This window comes from Ammospiza nelsoni, chromosome 3, assembly GCF_027579445.1.
Source record: "Ammospiza nelsoni isolate bAmmNel1 chromosome 3, bAmmNel1.pri, whole genome shotgun sequence".
Lineage (NCBI taxonomy): Eukaryota > Metazoa > Chordata > Aves > Passeriformes > Passerellidae > Ammospiza > Ammospiza nelsoni.
Window position 1 is genome coordinate 112,496,498 of NC_080635.1, and position 22,628 is coordinate 112,519,125.

A 22,628-nucleotide genomic window follows, 5' to 3' on the forward strand; every position below is an offset into this window, starting at 1 on the left:
TGCTGGGGACAGCCCTGGCACCCTCATGACAAGAGGGACATTGGGGGGCTGAACATGTCCAGGGAAGGGAATGGAGCTGGAGAAGGGGCTGGAGCACCATAAGGGGCTGAGGGAGCAGGGAAAGGGGCTCAGCCTGGAGAAAAGGAGGCTCAGGGGGGACCTTGTGGCTCTGCACAACTCCCTGACAAGAGGGGACAGCCAGGGGGGTCTGCTCTGCTCCCAGGGAACAGGGACAGGAGGAGAGGGAACAGCCTCAAGCTGTGACACATTGTGGCATCACCATCACATTGTGGAGCCACCACCCCTGGAAGTGTTCAAGAAGTGTGGATATGGCATTTGTGGACATGGGTCAGTGGTGAACATGATGGTGCTGGCATGCTGGGTGGACTTGATCTTAGAGATATTTTCCAGCCTCAAAGATTGTGTGATTCTCTGGCTGGGTCTGGCTGAGATGGAGTTTGTTTTCCCCACAACAGCCCCCACACTGCTGTGCTTCGCATTTGGAGCTGGGAAGGTGTTGGTAACACCCCAATGTTTTGGCTACCACAGCATCAGAGCTGCTTCTCCAGCATTCCACCCCAACAGAGGGCTGGACACGAGCAAAATCCATTTCACATACACCTGTACTGAGAAACCAGGCCATTTCAAGACCTGTTCATGGGCACTGCAATTTCACAACACCCTGTACAGGGCCAGGGGTTGGACTCAGTGATCCCTGTGGGTCCCTCCTAACTCAGGATATTCTTTGATTCCGTGCCAAAATCTGAATATAATCATTAGAATGGTCCAGGCATATTCGATCTCTCCCAAGTCATCACAACTTGTGCAGGTTTCAGCAATCTACAAGGGCCAGGAATCATTCCCAGTGCTGAATATGGAGGAAGTTTCCTGGTTTTGGAGGATGAGAGAGCTCATTTCTTGAATCTTGGCCTGTTGGCCTCAGGAAAGATGATCAGACTGTTACAGCCTGAGATTCCTGTCCTTGGTCAGCTTGTGGTTGTGTGGGACAGGCCACCAGGACTCTCCTGGCCCCAAAGCACAGCCCAGGGCCTGTCCTAATGTGCCTTTCTGGGCTCCCAAGAGAGCTCTGACCCTTTTACCCATCCTCATCTCTCAGAATCTTTTTATACTAAAAACTACATATACATTATTTATAATTACTTTCCAGTACCTATCACCTATGTTAGACAGTGAGCTTCTACTCTAAACCAATACAAAAGTGCCAACATCACAGCAGAAGATGGAGGTTAGGAAGAAGAAGGAGAAAGACTGGACATGCCCAGATTTCTCCATCTTGCCCCCTGAACCCCCATTCTAAAAACCCCAAAAAATATATTTTTCACCCTGTGATAAATTCACTATCATTCTACTTAAACTTTCGTGGCTTGCAGATCCTCATGTAAGGTTGGTAATTTTTTCCATGGGTCAAGATCAAGGGCACAGGGGTCTTGGGCTCTGGGCCAGGGTCTCTGAGTCCCTGGACAGGAATTTCCTGGGAATTTTCCCCCCAGAGGAATTTCCTGGGTTCTGACACTCATCCTCCTCCCCTCAACCAGCCCATTGCCAGAGGCATCCTCCTACATTTCCTGGTGCCACCTCAGCAAATCCAACCCTGCCAAGGCCCAGGCACGACCCTGCAGTAGTTCACCCTGTAAAATTATCAACACAGCCCCTGGAAATTTTGGCCAGGGCAAATTAGATGGATGTAGCCACACAGAGCTGATCCTTGCCAGCTGGCCAGGGACTGCTTCATTTCGTGACACAAAACCAGAGCCTCCAGAATCCAACCCCTGTCATCCCCATGGAGCAGCTTTTTCCACAGAGCTCAGGGTGGGTTGTGTTTTTACAGCAGGAGCATCGCATCTCCTCTTCTCCCTCCTGGTGGGCTCCTGCAGCTCTTTCCAAAGGTTATTTGACCACATTTGGTGGATTTGGCTCCTTAAAAAGGCACTTTGGAGCGGGGACAGCAGTGACTTTGACCCCAGCAGTTCGTGTGCTGCTGTGACATGTGTAGTAAATAAGAGTGAGGGTAATTATACCAACAAGAATTCTGGGAGCCCTGCCAGGAGGGAGGGGACAGCCAATCCTTTGTGCACTAAAAAAAAATAAAAAAAATAAAAAACTTTGCCCCAATCCCCCTCACAACCCCAAATTCTATCTCTTGAAGCCGTGATGAGACTTAGAACTAAAAATACACACAAATACACACACTCTTATATAAAAATAGCCAGCATTCAAAAAAAAAGAAAAAAAAAAAGGCCAAAGTTAGGCTCCTGTATCCAAAATTAAGCTCTTAAATAAATAAATTAGTCTGATTTTCAAAAGCACAGAGCAGTGAATGGTTTTCACTGACATAAGAGGAAGCATCATGTTGCTAAAGATTGAAGATCAGGCCTGAATATGGATTTTAAAGCCTAATTATAGAAGCCTGTTTGCCACCAGCTTGACCGGGAACAATGAATTTCAGGTGAAATGACATTGATTTTTTTTTTTTTTTCTTAATTCTTCTTAAGTTGTCTACACTTAACCAATATTAGGAAAGGTTTGAAAGACCCTCAAGTAAATAAAATAAGGAAACAGATGACCTGGAATATAACTGTTTACACCAGTTCTGTACATTGGTGTTTGGAAATAGGGTTTAGAATTATCAATGTTGGAGCTGGGTGAAATTTTATGTTGATTAATTAAGTAGAAATTAAGCAGGTATTTATTACTTGCCGAAAGCCCACAAGGTGGAAATATGACTTTATTACTTTTATCACAATCCACTGGCATGAGGAAGGAACAGGATCTCAGTCATTCCTTTCCTCTCTTTGCCAGATTTGAATCTGAGGGATGCTAAAAACAGAGCACCATATTTTTTCATGGACTGAAGAGAAAGAAAAATTAAGTCAATTTACTTTTTGCTGCAAATGGTCCTCAGAGCTGCTTTGCTCACACTGCCCAACATTTGCCAAGGGGTTTCTGAGGTCACAGCCCCATGGGATAGGGACAGATTTGTCCTTTGGGATCAGATTGGGCAGGGCTGGGATTTATGCTGTGAAGGAATTATGTCCACCCTGGATGGAGGAGCATCAGCTGGTAGGGCTGTGCTCCACTCATGTGGTATTAGAGGCAGGGGACAGCACTGAAAGATCTGAGATTTGATGCCAAAACAACTTTGAGAGCATCTTTTTGGTGCTCTCTGGCTCAGTTTCCCCATCCATGGAAGAGGCACAATGCAGGTGACCTTTGCCAAAATCTGTGGGCTCAGCAGTCAGGGAGAACTTGGTGTTTGTGCCACTGCCACTGGTGGAGGCAGGATCAGGACACTGTGTCAATCCCATGAATTTGAATATTTTTCCCATGCATTCTGCCTCCATGGATTGGTGTGATGTCCTCTTTCTGTGGCCAGTAAGAAAAATCTGTGCTTAAACTGTGGATGGTGTGAATCCCTAGAGATTCACCCTAACCCCAGAGATCCAGGAGAAATTATTGCAGGACATTGTGTCCTGTCTGATAATTTCCTCCTAATCTTTTTGAGTGGCCCAATGCCATTGTTGCAGCTTGGTTCAGCCAAATGGGGGGCTGGGAAAAGTAAAGATGGTCTTAAAATAACCCAAAAGTGGAGACAGCTGTTGGGAACAGCATTGTGGAAGAGCAGAGGTGTAGGAAATAGGAACTGTGAGAAGGCACTGAGAGAATTTTTTTCTGGAGAAAAGGAGATTCAAGGGGGACCTTCCTGACAGGAGGGGGCAGCTGTGGGGTGTCAGGCTCTCCTGCCAGGGAACAAAGGACAGGATGACAGGAAACAGCCTCAAGATGGAGCAGGGAAGGTTCAGGTTGGGCATCAGGAAGAATTCCTTCAGAAAAAGGGTTATCAGGCATTGGAAGTGGCTGGTCAGGGAGAGTCCTCATCTCTGGAGGGACTTAAAAGCCATGTGGATGTGGCACTTGGGGACACAGGTTAGTGGTGGCCTTTGCAGTACTAGGGAAATGATTGAACTCCATGATCTTAGGGATATTTTCAAACCTTAATAATTCTATGATTCTATGGAACTGTGATTTTTTTTTTTAATCTGGAGAAATGAAAGGTTTACATGGCAACTATGTGCAAACAGGTAAAAGACTGCTGCAGGGTGAAAAGCAACAAATTCTTCTTGTCTGTGGCTGAGGTGATGAGAAATGAGTGGTTTAACCTTCTGAAAAGGAGTTTAGGTTTTGTGTACAGGCAGGAATGGGAGCTTCTGGGGAGGGGGAGACCATCCAGGACTACAGGACGGATTTGGTGGAATTTGGTGGAATTTGGCAGAGGTTATGGTGCTTTTGCCAGTGGGCAGCACATTATGGACACCACCACTTGGTTTTTGCTGTCTCTGTGTCACTAACATTACAAAAACCATTGCATTCTCCTTTTCTCTGCTTTCTCCTTGAGCCACCACACTCTCCCTGACTTTGCCTTTCCAGCTAAACTGCATTTATTTAATTCCTGGCTGAAGGGAAGGCAGGATTCCTGTGTCATGCTGCAGCTCCTGGGGTTGGGGTCTTTCCATGGAGATTCCAAATGCAGGTGGTGGATTTGGGCGTGTTGGGAGAGCAGGTGCCCCATGGCCATCTCCGTCCCATCGGGGTCTGCTGTGGATGTCACACCAGTGTCGTGTGACTGGCGCAGCATTTTCTCGAGTGTCGAGCCCCATCTGGTGGCTCTCCTGCGTCATTTTTGGTGTCCTTGCGGTCCCTCTTTTCGGGATTTTTTTCACCTCCTGTGCCGGTCAGGAAGGACAAGATGCTGGATGAAGGACAGGGTTCGCAGAGCTGCCTCTGTTTCTCTCCCAGCTCCCCATCCTGGGTGCAGTTCGGAGATCCGGAGGCTCTCCAGGCTCTCGTCCTTCCCTCCTGCTCTGCCCGGCTGTGCAGTCTCGCCCGAGAGCCAGGGGATGATCTAATCGTTTTGGCCAAACCCCAAAGCTTGTGCCGGGAGCCCCTCCCAGAGCATCCAGAAGGCGTTTCATCCCTCTGCCGTGCTGGCAGCCGAGCTGGGACAGATGAACAGTCCCGGGAGGAGACATTTCCGACGATTGACTGGCTCAGATGAGCAGCATTAGGTGAAATGGTTCCCATCCCAAACGGGGTTACAGCCACCATTCAGGATGAGAAGGAAGAAGGCACAATATTAGATTGTCAATCCCTAGAAGTGTCCAAGGCTGGGCTGGACAGGGCTTGGAGCAACCTGGGATAGTGGAAGGTGCTCCTTCCTATGGCAGGGAGCTGGAACAAGATGATTTTTAAGGTCTCTTCCAACACAAACCATTCTGGGATTCTGTGATATCAACAGGCATTAAAAAGGACTCTGTTAGGGTTTTTTCTTAAATGCCACAAGTCCTGAGACAGAGGCAATGGTAGAGCTGTGCCTGTCCGTGCATGAGACACCTCCTTGTACTCCAACGTTGCCCAAAGTCTCAAAGCTGACCAGTGACAAACTGTGGCCTTTCACATCTGTGGGTCACACACATGCTGAGGTGAAGGTGGTGTCTCATTGCTCCACCTATGATGAAACAGGGTCAAATCATAGAATCACAGAACATCCTGAGCTGGAAGAGACCCACAAGGATTGTCAGATTCCAATTCCTGGACAACTTCAAGAATCCCACAGTGAGCCTGAGAGCAGGGTGCAAACACTTCTTGAGCTCTGGGGTCTGTGAGTGAAGCTCCTTACCAGAGTGCTGAGGGGGTTTAGATGGTCTCTCAAGCCACTTCCAAGTGTTAGGACCAGTATTTTTCATGTGGGTTCACTTCTTGTGATGAAAATTAGGTGAGGGTGTTGTTCTCTTGTATTTCAAAAGCACTTCCTACTCCCAGGCTTCACATTTGGGTGGTATCAGTTAAACTTTTCCCACCCTTGCAACACCAAATACACTTCATTATATGATCTTGTTCTCAGGGTGGCAATGAGTTTAAGGCTGGGCTTGGTGATCTTGGAGGCCTTTTCCAACATTAATGATTAGTCAGATTCTAAAAGTCCTCCTCAGATCTGACAGGAGGGAGCCTGTGGTATTTGCTGGGTCCCCAGGATAAAGGAGGAATTGATGAATCTGACTCCATGTTCTTAGAAGGCTAATTTATATATATATTTTATATATATATAGAATATATATAATATACATATAATATATAATACATAACACATAATATATAATACATAATATATAATATATAATATATTACATATTATATATAATATATAATATATATAATAAAATATATATTATATATTATATAATATATAATATATAATATATAATATATAATATATAATATATAATATATAATATATAATATATTATATATTATATATTATATATTATATATTATATATTATATATTATATATTATGTATTATGTATTATGTATTATGTATTATGTATTATGTAATATATACATTATATTATATATAATACATTATATATATTATATTAGATATATATTATATATATTATATTCTATATATTATATATTATATTATATGTTACGTTATGTTCTATTATATTATGCTATACTGAAACTATACTAAAGAATAGAGAAATGATACATACAGAAGGCTTAACAAGATACTAATTAAAACTCGCGAAAGCTTCCAGAGTCCCAACATAGGTGGACCATGATTGGTCATTAAATAAAACCAATTCACATATTGGATAAACAATCTCCAAACCACATTCCAAATACAGGAGAAGCAAATGAGATAATATTATTTTTCTTTTTCTCTGGGGCTTCTCAGCTTCCCAGGAGAAGAATCCTGGGCAAGGGGATTTCTCAGAAAATATGACAGTGACGGGAGCGGAAGAACCACGCAAACCCCAATGTCTCCCCAGAACCCCAGAAACAGATTTTGCTGCAACTCCAACATCTCACACCCAGCTTTTCCCTCCTGTCCCCTGCAGGTATATCCGAACAATGTACCTGGGGATCCAGAGCCAGAGGAGGAAGGAACACCAGCGGCGTTTCTACTGGGCTATGATGTACGAATATGCAGACGTGAACATGCTGCGCCTCCTGGAAACGTTCCTCGAGAGCGCCCCTCAACTGGTGCTACAGCTCTGCATAATGATCCAAAAGAACCGTGCAGAAACATTACCATGTAAGTGGTCCCTCTCTTCCCCACCTTTCCAGCCTTTCCCCTCTGCTCCCAGTGCCTGGCAGCTGATGGATGTGCTGCTCACTTCCCACCCTGGCTGGGGGTTGCTGCTTTGGGACAAATCTCTGCTGAGTTCGCTGGGTAAAATTTCTGCTGGTTTCCTCTGAGGAGAAAAAAACAAGTCAGTGTCAAGGAAAAGATGGGATTCAGCTCTTCCACACCCAGTCCAGGCTAAAGGAATGATGGTGGTGTCAGGAGGAGGCAAGCAGGCTCTGCTGCTGTGGCACCACTTGTTTGTCGCTTGGCACCGGGCAAATATGACCATTCCTTGCCTCAGTTTCCCTCCTTACATAAGTAGGATGATAAAACTGGCCAGATTTGAGTTTGTGTTGTGAGGACAAATGGTTCAATGCCTATGCAATGCTCTGATGGTGTTAAGTGTAAAAAAAGGGGGGTTTAACAGCTAAATGCTGTAGGGCCTTTTCTGATGAGTGCCCAGGAGTTAAAGGTCTTATCATTGGTACCATGGTTCTCACCAAGCCCAGGAAAAGAGGAGGGGAAGGCAGTGGAGAGGATTGTGTAGGGACAAGGATGTTATGGAGGTTTAGTTGGACAGGCAATTAAATGATAAGAGGAGGCTTAAAAGCCTCCATAGGGAATATTTTGCCAATTCTGGTGCCCACCAGAGTGTCCACCACTGTGATGTGCTCAGCATGGGGCATCTGTCCCAGCTAAGGGGGACATGGCCCTGTCCCAGCCCCGGCGTGACCAGCCTGAGGGACAACCATCCTTTCCAAGGACCAGCAGTGGAGCTGCTTGGTTATTCAGCCTCTGTTCAGTTCGTGCACCATAGGGTGACACTCAGCTTCCCAAAGACAGCCTGGTTGGGGCCTGTCATTTCTGAGGAGTTTTTGGAGCTGAGGTGGGAGCTGAAATTGGAATTTCCTTTGGGGTTTAAATTTTGCTGGTTTTGCCAAGGTCACCACTATCTACAGCATCAAGGAAGGCCAGCCACTCTCCCTTTCCCCTGTATTGCCAGCATGTCCATCACAGTTGTTTATAGAAGCTTCCCTCCTCCTATTTATGCAGTCTTTTCTTGAAACCTCTCATCACGAGCTCTCCAGGCCTCCAAAGTGCTGACATGATGAATATGCCTTTCTACAACTCCTGCTAGAATGGCTCACATTTGCCAGCCCCCTTCTTCCTGCTGCTTCCAACGTTATTAACCCAACTGAAAATGCAGAAATCACAGCCCAGGAGGTTTGCCAGGGCGTTCTGCAGATTGCTGGGCTTGCCACAGAAAGCGCCGGGTGAAGTTTGTTGGCCTCTGTGTTGTGCCGCAAGTCAGACAACGCGGGAGAATAATCCCTCCAGGCTTTCAAATCCGTGGCTCTTTCACTTTGCCACTTCCAGGCACGGCTGCCTAATCCACTGAACGAGCTGCATCATTTTTTTTCCAGCATCCCCCTCCCCTCCCTTCCTGGGCTTTGCAGTTCCTCCGCTCCTCCATCCAGCGCGCCGAGCCGGCTGCGCTCTCTCTTCCAAGGCAGCGCTCTCTTCCAAGGCAGCGCACGTCCCCGCCTGCCTCCCCAAGCCCTGGAGGGCTCTTTGCTTGCCACGCTCCAGCAGCCGAGCTCACCAGGTCCCCAATGCATCCTCTCCCTGCCTCCCTCCCCACCCGTGCCAGGGATGCGGGCGCTGATGGATGAGAGCAGCGGAGCTTGCTCAGCGCTCCTTGACTCCTCCGGCGCAAGGATTCCTAGAGCTCCTCCATGCACGTTCAGTGCTTCTCTCTTCCACCTCCTCCTCCTCCTTCTCATTCTCCTTCTCCTCCTCGCAGCCAGTCCATAATTATATAAAAGCAAATTAAATGCTGAGAGGAGCTGTTGGGAAAGGGAGCATCGAAGATTTTCACTTCCAGCAGGGGAAAAGCAAAGGGAGATGGATACTGTTAGGAAGGCAGTGTGTTTAAAAATCAAATCGAGTCTCTCCTGGCTCATCGAGTCTGTGGGAGCATGGCTCGTCACAGGAAGGGGCCAGTTCTGCCTTTAAACAGGGACAGCATCAGCTGCATCCCTGAGGAATGAGAAAACAGCCCAGGGAAGGGCTTAAAAGCCCAGGTACTGCCTCTGCTGATGTGTCCAGACTCCAGCTGCTTCCATACATGCCCCACAGACTTCTATGGACTCATTTAGTGCCAGACAAGGTCAGTTCACCATTTCCTGTGGCATACATCCCTCTTCCAAGCGCCAGCCATCCCTGCTCTTTGGATTGTAATGCCAAGCCCAGGCTCCACTTCTCCCCAAACAGGTCAACTTCTATTTAAGGAGCTTTAGAAAGGGAGTCATTGGAATGGCTATCAGGAGGTTTTGCTTCTGTCTCCTAATTCCTGTGTTAAGAGAGCTGTTGAGGAAAGAAGAGTGAACACATTGAAAGTCCTATTTCTTTACTCAGATCCAGAGCATCTCCTCCAAAGCATTTCTGCCACACAGCATGGTGGTAGAAAGGGCTGATCTTGGAAGGATGAGTAGAAAGTGATACCACCAGGATAATGCCTAATTTCCTGGGTTTCAATCTATTGGGTGGGTGAAAGAAAGAAAAACCTCATCATGCCTTGCAAGAACTATTTGACCATGAGAGGTACCTTTGTGAGAGGATTGGGTAGGACTTGCATTTGTTGTTCCTTCAGCACTCAAAGAATGGAGGAGTTTCACCCAAAAGTGAGAATGTCCAGCAGCAGAAGTGCTGGAGCTGGAATTTGAGGTTTACCCAGCCTCAATAAAGCTTGGGACAAGACAAGCTGGGATTTCATGAGAGTCAGGGCTCATTCCTTCATCCTATCCCCAGCACAAGGCAGAGCAGATCTCAGCTTAGCTGCCCTTGTCTGAGCAACAACAGAAAAGAGCATTGAGAGAAAAGAGATGAGAACTCTGTGAACTCCATCAGGTGGGCAGTGAAAGGTGAATGTTGAGAGCCTGAGCTGGAATTCTTTGGTTGGTGGAGCAAATGGAGCAACATAATCTCCTGAATATCCATGTGGAAGGAGCTGGTGTTGGTATGCAGCCCCTCTGTGGAGGATTTATCTGCTACAACCACAGCTGGGTGGCCCCAAAACAGAGTCAAGAGAAGGTGAGGGAATAAGGATGGATCCAAGACATGGAACAGCTCATGCCCAAAGCAGCTGAAGAGGGTGGGATGAGATGCTCAACCAGCAGCAGCCCTTTTCTCCAGGGAATCTGATGCATTTATACCTATCATTGGGGTGAGGCTGAAGGAGGGGAAGGGATGCTGGAGAGGATGCAGCATTGTCCCTCAGTCATCCTCACTGTGTCTGAGGTTTAGGAGAGGATAAGAGGGTGCCCATCTCTCAGACACCTGGGCAACAACAGCCAGAGGACTTCCCATTATTTAAATCATGTATTTGCAGGGGGAAAACATAGCATTAACAACAGAAAAAACTCAACAACCCAGATCCTCATTCCATAATCACTCCCAGCAGATAATCCACCTCACTCCTTGCAGAACAAACCATCCTTAACCCCTTCACCCCACAGAGGTGCTGCTTCCTCTATGCCAAATGGGAAGGAGCAGATCAAAACAGCTTAAAGGAGACACTCAACCTCCAGGCAGACAGGGAGGTGAGAGGGATTCCAGTTTTTCTGGCATAAATCTCCTCTTAAAGAGGTTTGCTTCCATTCAATTTTTAATTTTTTTTTTTACATGGCTTCTTTAAATCTTAATGAGATGTAGCTGAAGCACCAACGTCCTTCCACTCATGTCACAAGTTCTTTAAACAAAGATTTCTGCCTGTATGAGGCTGCAGTTTTCAGTACAGGGTCTCTCCCTCTAAAAAACCCCACATCTCTCCACAGATGCTGTGTCCATCTCTTCAACAACCCTACAGCTGATCTGAGAGAGATTAGCAGCATAAGCCTTCCTTTTGCAAAGTCCTGCTGGAGTCTCCGGGATTTTGGGTGGTGTTTGCACTCTCCAAAGCCCTCAAAAGTAGGATGAAGCTGCTCATGTATTTAAGAAAAAGCAACAATAACTTAGGGGTTTGGGGGGTCATTTTATTTAAGCAGAGTGATACAAATTAGGCTTTAAAATGGATTTCAGACATCTCAGATACAGATGTGCGCTGGCTGCAGATTTATCCTGGTGGAATTTGCAAATCATCTGGTTCTTCCCAAAGTGAATTCCTATTTTTTATCACATTCTCCCTCATCTGTGCCATGTCTGGGGACCATTTATAATCATTTATGATTCCTTTTTGCAGGGGTGAACTAAAGATAATTTATCCTGTCACTTAGTTTAGAAGACTCAGCTGGTCAACTGAGTTAGAAAGCGACCTTCAGCCTGTAGGTGTTCAAAAATGTGAGTTTCAAGTGATATCAACACTGAACACAACTGAGGAGACTAAAATCCACAGGTCTCCAGTGAAAGTGAAAAAAAGACTCATGAGATTTGAAATTTCATCCTTTTCACCACTTGAAGGAACACTCAAAGTTAGTGTAAGACCATTCATGCTGGCCTAGGCCAAACAGGTGTGTCCAACAATGTTCAAACAGGAATCCAAACCCCCAAACCCAATCTCTGTGACCTCACAACACAAAATTGCCCCCATTTGTGCAGAGTCCCATAACCTCATAAATAAACCAGGGTTTGCTCTACACAGGCACCAGATCCTGTGGGGATCAGTACAAAATTCAATATGGCATCTGCAGGTTCTGTGGGGGAAAGTCCTATTTCTGCAAAGCAGAAATCCTCTTCCTGACTGATGCATTTTTCCTGAGATCCACCAAGAGAACTTCACTGTATTTCTAAAGAAGTCTTTGCCTTATAAAGTCCTCAGTAACAGGAGATGAGGTGGGGACAAGATCTACCAGAGCCCCACTCTGGGCTTTGGCTCAGGTTCTGAGACAGATCATGAGGAAAAAGAGATGCAACGCATCTCTGGCCCAAAGGCAGTTTTTCTTTTTTCCTTATTTCTCATGTTATTCCTTGGGGATTAAAAGAAGTGGGAGACATCTCCATCACCCAGGCCTTGTTTCCTGTGACAGAAGAAGCACAAGGAGAAAAGCAGTTGCTCATTGCCATGTGGGAAAGGGATGTACTTGCTGGGCCTGGAGGATTTGGGGTGATCTGCCCTGAAAATTTGTCCTGACTCCACCACAGTTTCCCTTTAAATGTTCACCAGCAGCCCAAGGAGGCCCAGATAGCTCTGAACTCATAAGCAGCTTGCCTGGGAGGCCACTCATATGACTCCAGTGCTCTGCCAGACTGGGGCATATGGCTCTGTTCCTGCCTTCCCCTCCTTCCCACCAAAGCCGGATGACAGGGAGCAATTTGGTGCCCTGCTGGAAAGGAGCCTCTGGTGCCTGGCCAATTCCCAGCAGCATCAAAAAGCCATCTCCACAGTTGGCAGTGGCACTGAGGACGCCTTGCTCTGGCATGCTGAGAGCAGGCCAAGCCTGAGGCACGCTGGCATGGGACAGCTTGTCCCATCATCAGCCGTATTGTCCCGGTGCCGTGGGATCCAGGAGCTTTCAGAGCCAGGGACAGCTATTTTTTCTTTTTCCAGCAGGATTTGGAGCCAGCCCAAAGAAAGACATCATCCCTTCACCCATCCCCACCTGCAGCTTCTCTGTCCACCACCTTGCCATGTCTCTGGTTCTTATTTCTGGAGTGCTGATAAAACCCCGTCTGTTCGGTACCACGTGTTGCCGTCACACACAGGACATGGCACAGCCAGGAAAGATGAGTCACCATTCACGGGACAGAGCTGGCAGGGGGCCAGTGCTGCCAATTTTAGGCTTTGTCAGACTGTGGTAATCACTGGGAAGGGGTTACATCATCAGAGCACTACAACAGCATTAGCTCATGCTGTTCCCAGGAGCTGGGGGCCAGCCAGGAAAATGAGGCATGGAGAGAAGTTTGGGTTCTTGTCAAGCAGATTCCAGGCAGGAAATTCAGACTTTTTTTGGTGACTCCATGCTGCAGGCTTTCTGGAGATAGACCTCTCATGGGAGGTTTGGGATAAGAGCGTAGAAAAAGCTGCTGTTGGTTAGTGAAATGCAATTCTTTTTAGCTTCAGGTTGCTCTAGTGCGGGATTCTTGTCAGGAATCTAGGAAAGCACAGATAAACAGGGAGCACATAAGCCCTGGAATGTGTAGGAAAACATGGAAAAGACGCCACACAGGCTCTGGGATGTCCAAAAAAACATGGGAAAGATGCCCTGTTGGGCAGGGACTACTCTGTGCTTCTACCCCTGATAGAGGTGGAGCAGTTCAGGTTGATGCAACTCAAAATCATCAAGTTTTGAAGGAAAGAATTGTCTCACTTCAGAAGCTATTAATTGTTTTTTAATGATTAGCTTGGGGTGACAGCTCTGAGTCTGTGCATGCAGCAAAATTACTGAGTCAGTAGAAATCTCCTGAAATTACTTTTGTCCCAACTGGCATTTGACCAACCACATGCTCTCAGTGCCCTCAAAACATCCATGTCTTCACACAGAGGGTCACTGAGGGGGGACAGCCACCAGGCACAGAAGCCCTTGTCTGGTGTACACTGAGGTCCCAAAAATATTTGCAGAAGGCAAAAAGACCCAGGAGATAAGCCAGGATAAGCATGACGTAATGTGTGAAGGACATGGGCACAGACAGCTCCCACCATCCCAGGCTGCTCCAAGTCCCATCCAGCCTGGCCTTGGACACTTCCAGGGACCCAGGGGCATCCAAAACTTCTCTGGACCACCTGTGCCAGGGCCTCCCACCCTCACAATAAGAATTCCTTCCCAATATCCAACCTAAACCTTCTCTCTCTCCATCTGAAGCCATTCCCCCTTGTCCTGTCACTCCAGGCCCTTGAAGAACTTGGACACCAAGTTGTGACCTGCTACCTGTCACATAGGTCTTTGCAGAGCATACAAAATGTGGGAAGCAGAGGGAGAAAGAGTTTCCTGCTGTTATACTTGGAGATCAGTGTCCCTGGTGCCTTCAGTACCCCACTGTGAGACAGCACCAGCTGCACCACAGCCGTTTTTGCCACTTTGTCACTCCCCCTCACAGGAACACTCTGCCAGACTTGCCTCATAGATGTCAGCCCTGCGCATTCCCCAGGAATGTTGAGAGGCTCCTTCTTTTTCAGAGACCAGTCCCCTCAGCTGGGATTATGCTGAGGCATTTCCACCAAAGGCTCCCCTGCACAACATCAGAGGTTTATAAACTGTAAGGTTACAAAGTGTGCACTGCTGACACACCTCTGGATGGATCCCGCTTTCTTTGGCCACTGAGTGCGATCCCAGCTGGGTCCCTTCATCTTCCCATCAGAGCTGGGATGAAGTTATTTCCCTAATTGCTTGCAGTTGCTCTGCATCCAGGCCCAGCCACCTACCAGAGGTTTGCAGGATCCCTGTTTGGTGCTGTCACAGACTCTTTGGAGCATTGCCTTGATGTTGTCTCATCCCCAAGGAACAGCCTGTGGGAGCTGTTTTCAGCAGGAAGTTCCCTCACAAAACCCTGGCAGGAAATGTTGCTTTCCCAATCCTGGGACAAGTCTGTTGGGTTTCATCCCTGCTGATGAACCAAAACACATCAGAACATGAGCACAGCCACCAGATCTTGTTCATCCTCTGCTTCAATTATCAGCCCCTGGCACATTTTTAGCTCCTGGCAGCCAACACCAACCCAAACAATTCCCGTGCTTGGCTCAGGTGATGGCAAGAACAATTCCCACCAAGCACTCTGGGCCACCCTGTTTCAAAGGCTGGGACAGAACTCAGCAGTCCACAGAATTAGGCTTGGCTTAGTTGCTGACTTCTGGGTGCAGGGTGCAATGCTGCCCCAGATCTAGGCTAAGGAAAAAGAGATCCTTGTGTTTGGTCTCCAAAGCAGACAGTGGAACTCTTTGGACTTTCCTTTCCAGCACTGGGGTGCTGCTCCTCTCTTTTTCATACTATTTTAACCCCTACTTGTAGAATTACAGGATGCTTTCAACTTGTAGTAGGCAGGTTTGCATGTTTCCCAATGTCTGCAGTCCTTATCTGAATTAAAACAGAAATAAAAAGAAAAGGAGTGACAGGATAAGGGTGTAACAGATGTCAGATTGCAGTGTTGAAATGCACATGTATTGTACATGTTTGTAGAGTCCTGCTGTTTCATGCCAACCATCCCTACTCCTAGAAATGGGTGAGAAAAGATTTTGTGCTAAATGGAGCCATGTGTTGTTTTTTTTTTAGCAAAACAGTTTGTTTGGGGTATTTTTTCACCATTTCAGTGCATGCAAGTGGTTCCTTTAGGTGTGTTTCTCTTCTAAGGATTCCTAACAGTAGAGCTCAAATATAATTAGATCTGAAAAATCTCAGTGTAGGAGGCTCCTTCTGATATTTTCAGGATTCAAACTGGAAGCAGCTCTGCTGGATTTGCTATACTTGAAAATCTTAGCAAACAATTGGCCACTGAAAGTTGTAACTAAAGTGCCCTTCACAAAGAAGCAGCTGATGAATGTGAAATGTGTTTTTTTTTTCCTCCAAGAATAACCCCTCTTGGATTTTGCCATCTTATTCTTACCTGTTGAAGTAACCATGTTTGGGTGGGGTTTTTATGCCTTTTGTTCTAGAAAGACAATTTTAATTAGCAAAGGGACAAAAACTAAGTTCTCAACAGGAAATAGCAGTGGAAGTTTCTAGAGATGGTTGTGTCCCTGTCAGGTTGAGCCAAGTTTCTGTGACTGCCCTGCCTTCTAACGCTACAAAGAGGGATTTTTTGGTCTGTTTGCACAGAGTTAAATCCTGTCCTTGCTGGAGGTGTTGTCAGAGCATCCTGGTGGAGCATTTCCAATGAAAGCTCTCGGGGTCTCTCGAGGAGCTTCGCATCCTCTCGTGTGTGGCTGTTCACTTTTAGGGGCTCAGGTGGGGTTCTTTGTCAGTGTCATTCTGAGACAGCATTTAAAGGCTCCAGATTAACATGGATTTAACTCAAAAGTGTTTATAATTACAGTGGTGGCTGTGCAGAGGGCACCTCGGACTGAAAAGAGTAGCAATCCATGCAGCTTTTGACAAAAATAGACACGAAGAGCAGTTCTCATGCTCTATTTCCAAACAAGCTAATCTGTGCCCGGGAAATCCTGGCTGCTGCTTTCCCAGCACATTTCTAATGCAGAATTAACCCAGGTGATTGGTGCCTGGAGGGATTTAGACCAAGCTCAGGGCAGACCATCTCTCCTTTGTGTCTGTGGCTCATTAGAAGACAAGGATGCACATGGTTGTTGGTTCTGAGTGTTCTATCAGCTGCAGTGCCATCCCTGCCCACCTGAGATTCAGGGATTTGTCGGATTCAGGATCTCTGGAGGATGCACTGGGAAAAGGTGAACTTGGGCATGGTGGGAAGATCCTTGAGAGGTTTTGGCACTTGAGTCCTTGCTGCTGCAATGTGGGTTACTGGTCCACATCAACCCAAATTTTTATGACAACAGCAGCTCTTCTAAACACCATCCATGCAGCCCCACACTGACACTGAAAACACCATCAGTAGGATTAATAAAAATTCTGATTTTAAAAATCACAAAGGAAAGAACTGTTCTTCATGAACACCCTCAAAGGAGCATCTGATGAAGTGGGGGTTCTTTCAGTGAGAAAAAACAATCTGCTTTTGCTGAAAGAAAAACAGTAAATCCTTTCCATTTAATTTTCTTAATATTTAGGGGAAGTTTCAAAACGGAAGAGCCATTTCAAAATAAATAGTGTTGTGTTATAAATACTTTTATATCATTTATGCCACACCAACAGGAACTCCAAAAGTAACACTGTGTGTGTCTCTCTGCTCCCTGATTGCCTCCAGCTTCTTTAGGACTGAGCCAAATCACCAAACTCACTCCAAATTCCTGAATGGATTTCTTAGACATATGCCATGCATTGTTCTCCCTAAAAAGTGAGTTTGTGTGTTGTCATTTCCTTGAACTCTACCATTAGAGTCCCATCAGAGACTCTGGTGGATCTGTTGCAGAAGAGGCTGCTCTGCAGAAGGCAGGATTTGTCTCTAGCAATGGACTCACACTGACATTTTCCTCAGGCATAATTTTGGGAGCATAGCTGACACCAGATTCCTGGAAGGATTACCCTGTCCTGCTAAAATAACATTTTTCTGCCAGAAAGTTGTCCCCACATCTGTATTACCCTTTACCTAAGCTCTGCCTTCCATGCCTGGGCTCCCCAGAGCTGTCCAGACACAGAAGCCACCTGGACTAATTTACTCTGCCCAGCCTGGAAAATCTGATAATATGAGAAGCTTTATCTCCAGGCATTGAGGAGTTGAGCCAAAGGTCTTCCACGTTATTTTTAGCATTATGAGAAGGATTATACGACCATGGTTGTGATAAACAGAGGACTGTGATCAGATTTTCTCTATACCTGTAACACAAACAGTGTTGGAGCCCAAGCACTGGCACTCAGGTGTTTGTGCTAAATTGGTCTCTGGTAGAGTTTTGCCTGCCAGCCCTTTCCCAAAGCTTTCCCAGGCATGAGAAAACAAATTCAAATAGTCCAGGAACCATTCCCATTGGCAGGTTGGATACAACTCTTGAGGGATTTTAACAGGATGGGCATAGCAGATTCTGCCAGCTGGGCTCAGGGTCTACAAATAATCCTGTTTCTCATTTGGGGTTCAGATACCACCACCAGATTCTCTTCCCATGTGTCCTTCTCCTCTCTGCTGGTTTTTATGAGCCAATCTGTGGTGACAATTCACCACACAGGATCAAAGACCCCAGTTAGCCAAGTGAGTTGAGGCTTGTTTGTGGACCTCTGCTTATACAGGGACTGAGATTTCCCCCTGTTCCCCCAGCCAGAAATGTTCCAGCTCTGGAAAAGGTGTCAGCAGCTTCTTTCCCTACATAGATAGGTAAAACCTGAGATACTTGCAGTCAGCATCCTGGGAAAGGGGCAAGGCTGTCATGGAAAGCAAAAAGTGAATTTTCATGCTGCTGAGGGCTGTGTACACACAGGCCTGTTGGAGACCAGCCTTCTTCTCAGTGATGTAACAGAGGGATGTTATCTTTCTCCTACCCCTTGAGGATGTTGGTAACTCTGTCTGGCTGTTCTAGGATGTCCTCTGGCTGACCATGGCACCTTTCTCACATCAGGAGGGTGTTGGGGGCTGGTTTTGCCTGCTTGGCCTTCAGTGGTGTAAAATCATTGTGTTGTGTTACTTGAATATGCCCAGATCATGTCGGGTCTGTCAGCTTCTGCTCTGCAGGAGCCACTGTGGGCTGTTCTGCTCATCCTGGAGCCAGGAAGAGGTCTCATCAATCCTCTTTTCTCCTCTCTTCACCTCGTTGAGACTCAGTGTTCCTCCATGAGCTCTTGTGGGGAGCTGGTGGATGTCAAACCTCTGTTATCTACTATTCATCTTACCATGTTCTTCTTTGATTATTTCAGTTTGAACCCCATCCCTGGAAGTGTTCAGGGCCAGGTTGAGCCACCTGGGAGAGTGAAAGGTGTCTGTACCCATGGCAGGGGGTTGTAATGAGGTGAGCTTTAAGGATCCTTCTGTCTCAAACCATTCCATGATTCACCAGGAAGAGTCAATAGAGAGACAGAGGCATTTCCAGACAGCTCATCCCATGTCTCAGACAGCATTCCTGGCATGAAATAAACACTGAGGCACATGATGGACAGGGCATCTTCATACAGAAGGTTTTAGAACAGTGGGGAAGCTTTGCCAATCCTGATGTGGTGGGCCAACATTTTGAACAGGAGATTGACACTTCACTGAGGTTATTTGAGGACAATCCCAAACAGGGGGTGGATTATCCCATCTCTGCTTGCCCTGGAGTGCTCGTGCCTCCCACAGCAAGATCAGTCTCTGGCTTGCATCCAGGAGGAGATCCAAGCCTCGATGGCTGCAGGGTTGGAGCTGCTTTGGAGTGCCTGAGTTCACAGAGAACATGAATAGGAGGAGACACGACAGAAGCAGCCTAGATAATGAGAGCCCAGATCAGATGAGTGTGGCTGGACACCCCTTCCTGCAGCAGGGAAAAGGGGCACTGGGGACAGCTGAGAGGCAGCAGGATGAAAGGGCAAGGAAAGCAAGGCCTTTGGAAACACAATCCCTGGTGACCCCATGGATGCTTCCTCAAGGCAGTGCTGAGGCGTGGGCTGGGGGAGGAACTAAGGAGGGATTCGGCTTTTCTGGGGTCACCAAGGACATCTTAATTTAGCAAAAGGAAGCAGCATTTCAGGACATGAGCCAGACTTTAACTGTTGAGGGGCTGGAGGGCAACTCTCCATGTGAGTGAGCTTTTGTGGAGGTGCCTTGGCATGGATTTTCTCACAGAGAAAGGTTTGGGAATATGGATGTGCCTCTGGTCTAATGTGCAAGAGCTCTCCTTGTGCCAGCTTGGACATGGGCTGTCCTTACAGAAACCCAGCACAAGCCTTGTGTGGCATTCCAGTGGGATTTGGTGGTAGGAGGCTTTCTTGTTATCCCGACCTACTTGGAAATCTGTCCCTGAAAGGAGTTACCTTTGCATCCTGCCTTTCCCAGTCATCAGCAGTTTTCTATTTCTCATGGAATGGTGATGCTGTGTCCAGGTGAGCTGGGTCCTGGAGAATGGGGATGTGATACCCCTTGGAGGAAGGTCCCAGAGGATCTCCATGGCAAGGGAGCAGGTGCTGAGGATGTGAACTCACCCCTCACCAGATGAAACCAAAATATTTTCCATGAGAAAAGAGCAAAGGGCAGGACACTGGTGTGGTATTTCTTCCCAGTCTCCCCAGTGTAAAGATCTGGATTTTCGTCCCTGGTAATTCCAGCTCTTAGTAGAGCACAGAGGTGTCTCAAAAATGTGAGGAGGCCATTCCTGGGTCAGATTTTTGCATCATGTTCACCATAGATGGAACAGTTCCCATCTGCCATACTGGACTGGTGGCACACTGGAGGAACTGTTTAAGGAAGTGTCCTGAAATCCAGCAAGGAAAATGAAAGGCAAAATAGTCTGTGCAGACCTTTATTATTTATATGTTAGTAATGTTCCATATTTGTCCATTTTTAAGGAGACAAATAAAGAGGGAAAATAAAGGAGAAAAGGCAAAAGTCATTCCCTCATCGGATGGGAAAGAATTAAGAAAGATCAAGCATCAAAATCCATCAGGAAACAATGAAAATCAGACCTGGGGTCTGATTCTGACCCCTTTTACTCTGACACAAACAAATTAAATCAGATTAGAAAATGAGGGAGAGTGACTTTCAGGCCCTGTTGTTACAAAAGCAGGATCTGCCTTGATCTCTTTTGTGTATAAATGCATTTTCACTCCGTGTGCATCAAAATGAAAGCCTGCTCCTCGTCTCCTACTGAGCTTCAGGGAGGAACGTGCCACCCAAAGGGGAAAACAGGATAACAGGGTTCACAGCACAGGGGCCTGAGCAGCCAGGGAGGGATGGGGATGAACTGAAATGTGGCACTTGGCATTAAGCAAGAGCAGCCTCTGCACAGGGGCTGAGGGAAGGTTTCGTGTCACGCTCAATATTTGCCATCCCGCTCACCCGGGAGAAATGTTGGTATCTTCCCATTTTGTTTTAGTGGAGTCTTAAGGAGAATTAATGTCAAAAAAGAAATAGAGCACTGTTCAGGCATCATTTTCAATGTTAAAGGGGCAGGCACCACAGGAAATGCTCAGGGAATGTGCTACAGCATCTGCATCAAAATTATGGGCAGCCAATGACCTGCAGCTGGATTTGTGATGAAAACTGTACCTACCCCTAGTGAAAATCCTCTCTCCTCAGCTGGACAGCACTGAGTAAGGCCAGAATGGGTGTATTGTTCATTTTAAATATTCATTTGTGTGTGTGTGTGAGATTTTTTTTCATTAGAGTGGTTGTAAAACCCTGCATAGCAGGAATAGGCCAGATAGACAGGGATGGCTTTCCCTGCACTATTTCTGTTCCCAGGCTTTAAAAGCAACAATGGCAATTTCAGGGGAGTCATTGCTTTGATTCTTTCGTGTGGATGGATTGGGGTTTTTTTTTTCCTAAAGAGCCTTTTTACAAATCTGAGATGACCTTTTTTTTTTCTGGACTATGGGTAGGAACCAGGGGAGGAAAACCAAACCAGGATGAAATTCAGGGTGTTCCTGTGAGCTTCTGCAGTTTCCCTTGAACTCAGAGTCATTCAGGCTCTTCTCCTCTGGTATCAGATCACTGTCTACATTGTACTCAAGTCCACCAGGCTTTCATGATCCAAAGCAACAGCTCTTGTTTCCCTTTCTCAGACAATCTATTCCTTGGCCTGACATTCTCAGAAATTTAACTTTTATACACCTGCCTTATTTCCCACTGCTTTCTCATCTCTCTGTGCCATTTCCTGTTGCACATGTGTTTATCATTGAAGAGGGATCATGAGCTCCCCTGAGAATGGCAGAATTTTTTTGAGTCTCAGCTGGTGTCATTTGAAATGCCTTGAGTGCCTTCCTTCACCCCAGCTCCCAGTTCAGAAATGTTCTTGTCCTCTGCATGCAAGTTTGTCACATCTGCCAGCTCCACATGGTGGTCTGGAATATCCTAAAGCATCTCAAACATTGTTGGATTCCCACCTGTGATGGTTTCACTAAGCTTTGATCCTCCTTTGAGCAAACAGACATCATTTAACCCAGGACACCCTGGGGTGAGTATTTACAGTAGGAGCTGAATCCTGTCTGAAATGTCTTGTCAAGCTCACTGTGATGTGAAGGAGAACTACTCTCTGCTTTAGCTTGGATTTTATACGAGATCTTGGGTAAATCCTTCAAATCTTGGTGCTTCATCTGTCAAAAGGGACATTGTAGAGCTCTGCCTCCTCATGCTGAATGTAGGTGAGCAGATGTCTCACTGCCAGGACTTCAGGGTTCATCCCTAAAGGAATCTGGGGGATTATTTCTTGTGCTGTGTCATTCAAGACACAGGGACTTGACTCCTTGATGGTGCTGACTTTGGTCTGTGTGTCACTCATGGCTTCCTAGGGCAGAGAGGTTTGAAGAGAACCCCAGTCTGTGCCAGTCTGCCTCATTGTGGGCAGGTGGGATACAGATCCCAGAGCTTCCAGCCGCACAGGAGCTGATTTGCACCTGACTTGAGAATGTCTGCAGAGATGTGGCTGTGCATGGTGGGGATGTTCCACTCCCAAGGCTGGGAACAGAGTGGGAAGAGTGGGAGTGGGCTTTTTTCAAAGTGACTTCAGTGTTTATCCAACCTCATCCCTTTGATAAACAAACACTGGAAGGGAGTTGAAACCTACTCATGCTCCACCAAGGTGCATCAGTTACCACGTGCAAGAGTCAGAATCAAAATAAAAAATGATTGCTCATGTGATCCAACTTTTCAGGACTGTTTGTTTTAGTTATAATTGAAGAGATGTCTAAAGTTGCTTAGAGATAAAGTCTGGAGAAGTTGAGAGGAAAAACAGGGATTGTTTATCTCACCGTCTGTGAGAATTGTAAACTGCATGAAGATGTCACAGGCTAGAAGTCACAGGGAAAGTTGAGAA

General features: G+C 46.5%; 1 protein-coding gene across 1 annotated transcript in view; it reads left to right on the plus strand.

Moving 5' to 3' along the window:
• The window catches only part of XKR6 (XK related 6), a 180,812-nt gene that overhangs the window by 152,475 nt on the left and 5,709 nt on the right, over positions 1 to 22,628 (plus strand). The window contains exon 2 of the mRNA XM_059468258.1: positions 6,921 to 7,117. Coding sequence (XP_059324241.1) covers positions 6,921 to 7,117 — 197 coding nt within the window. The remainder of the gene's footprint in view (positions 1 to 6,920; positions 7,118 to 22,628) is intronic.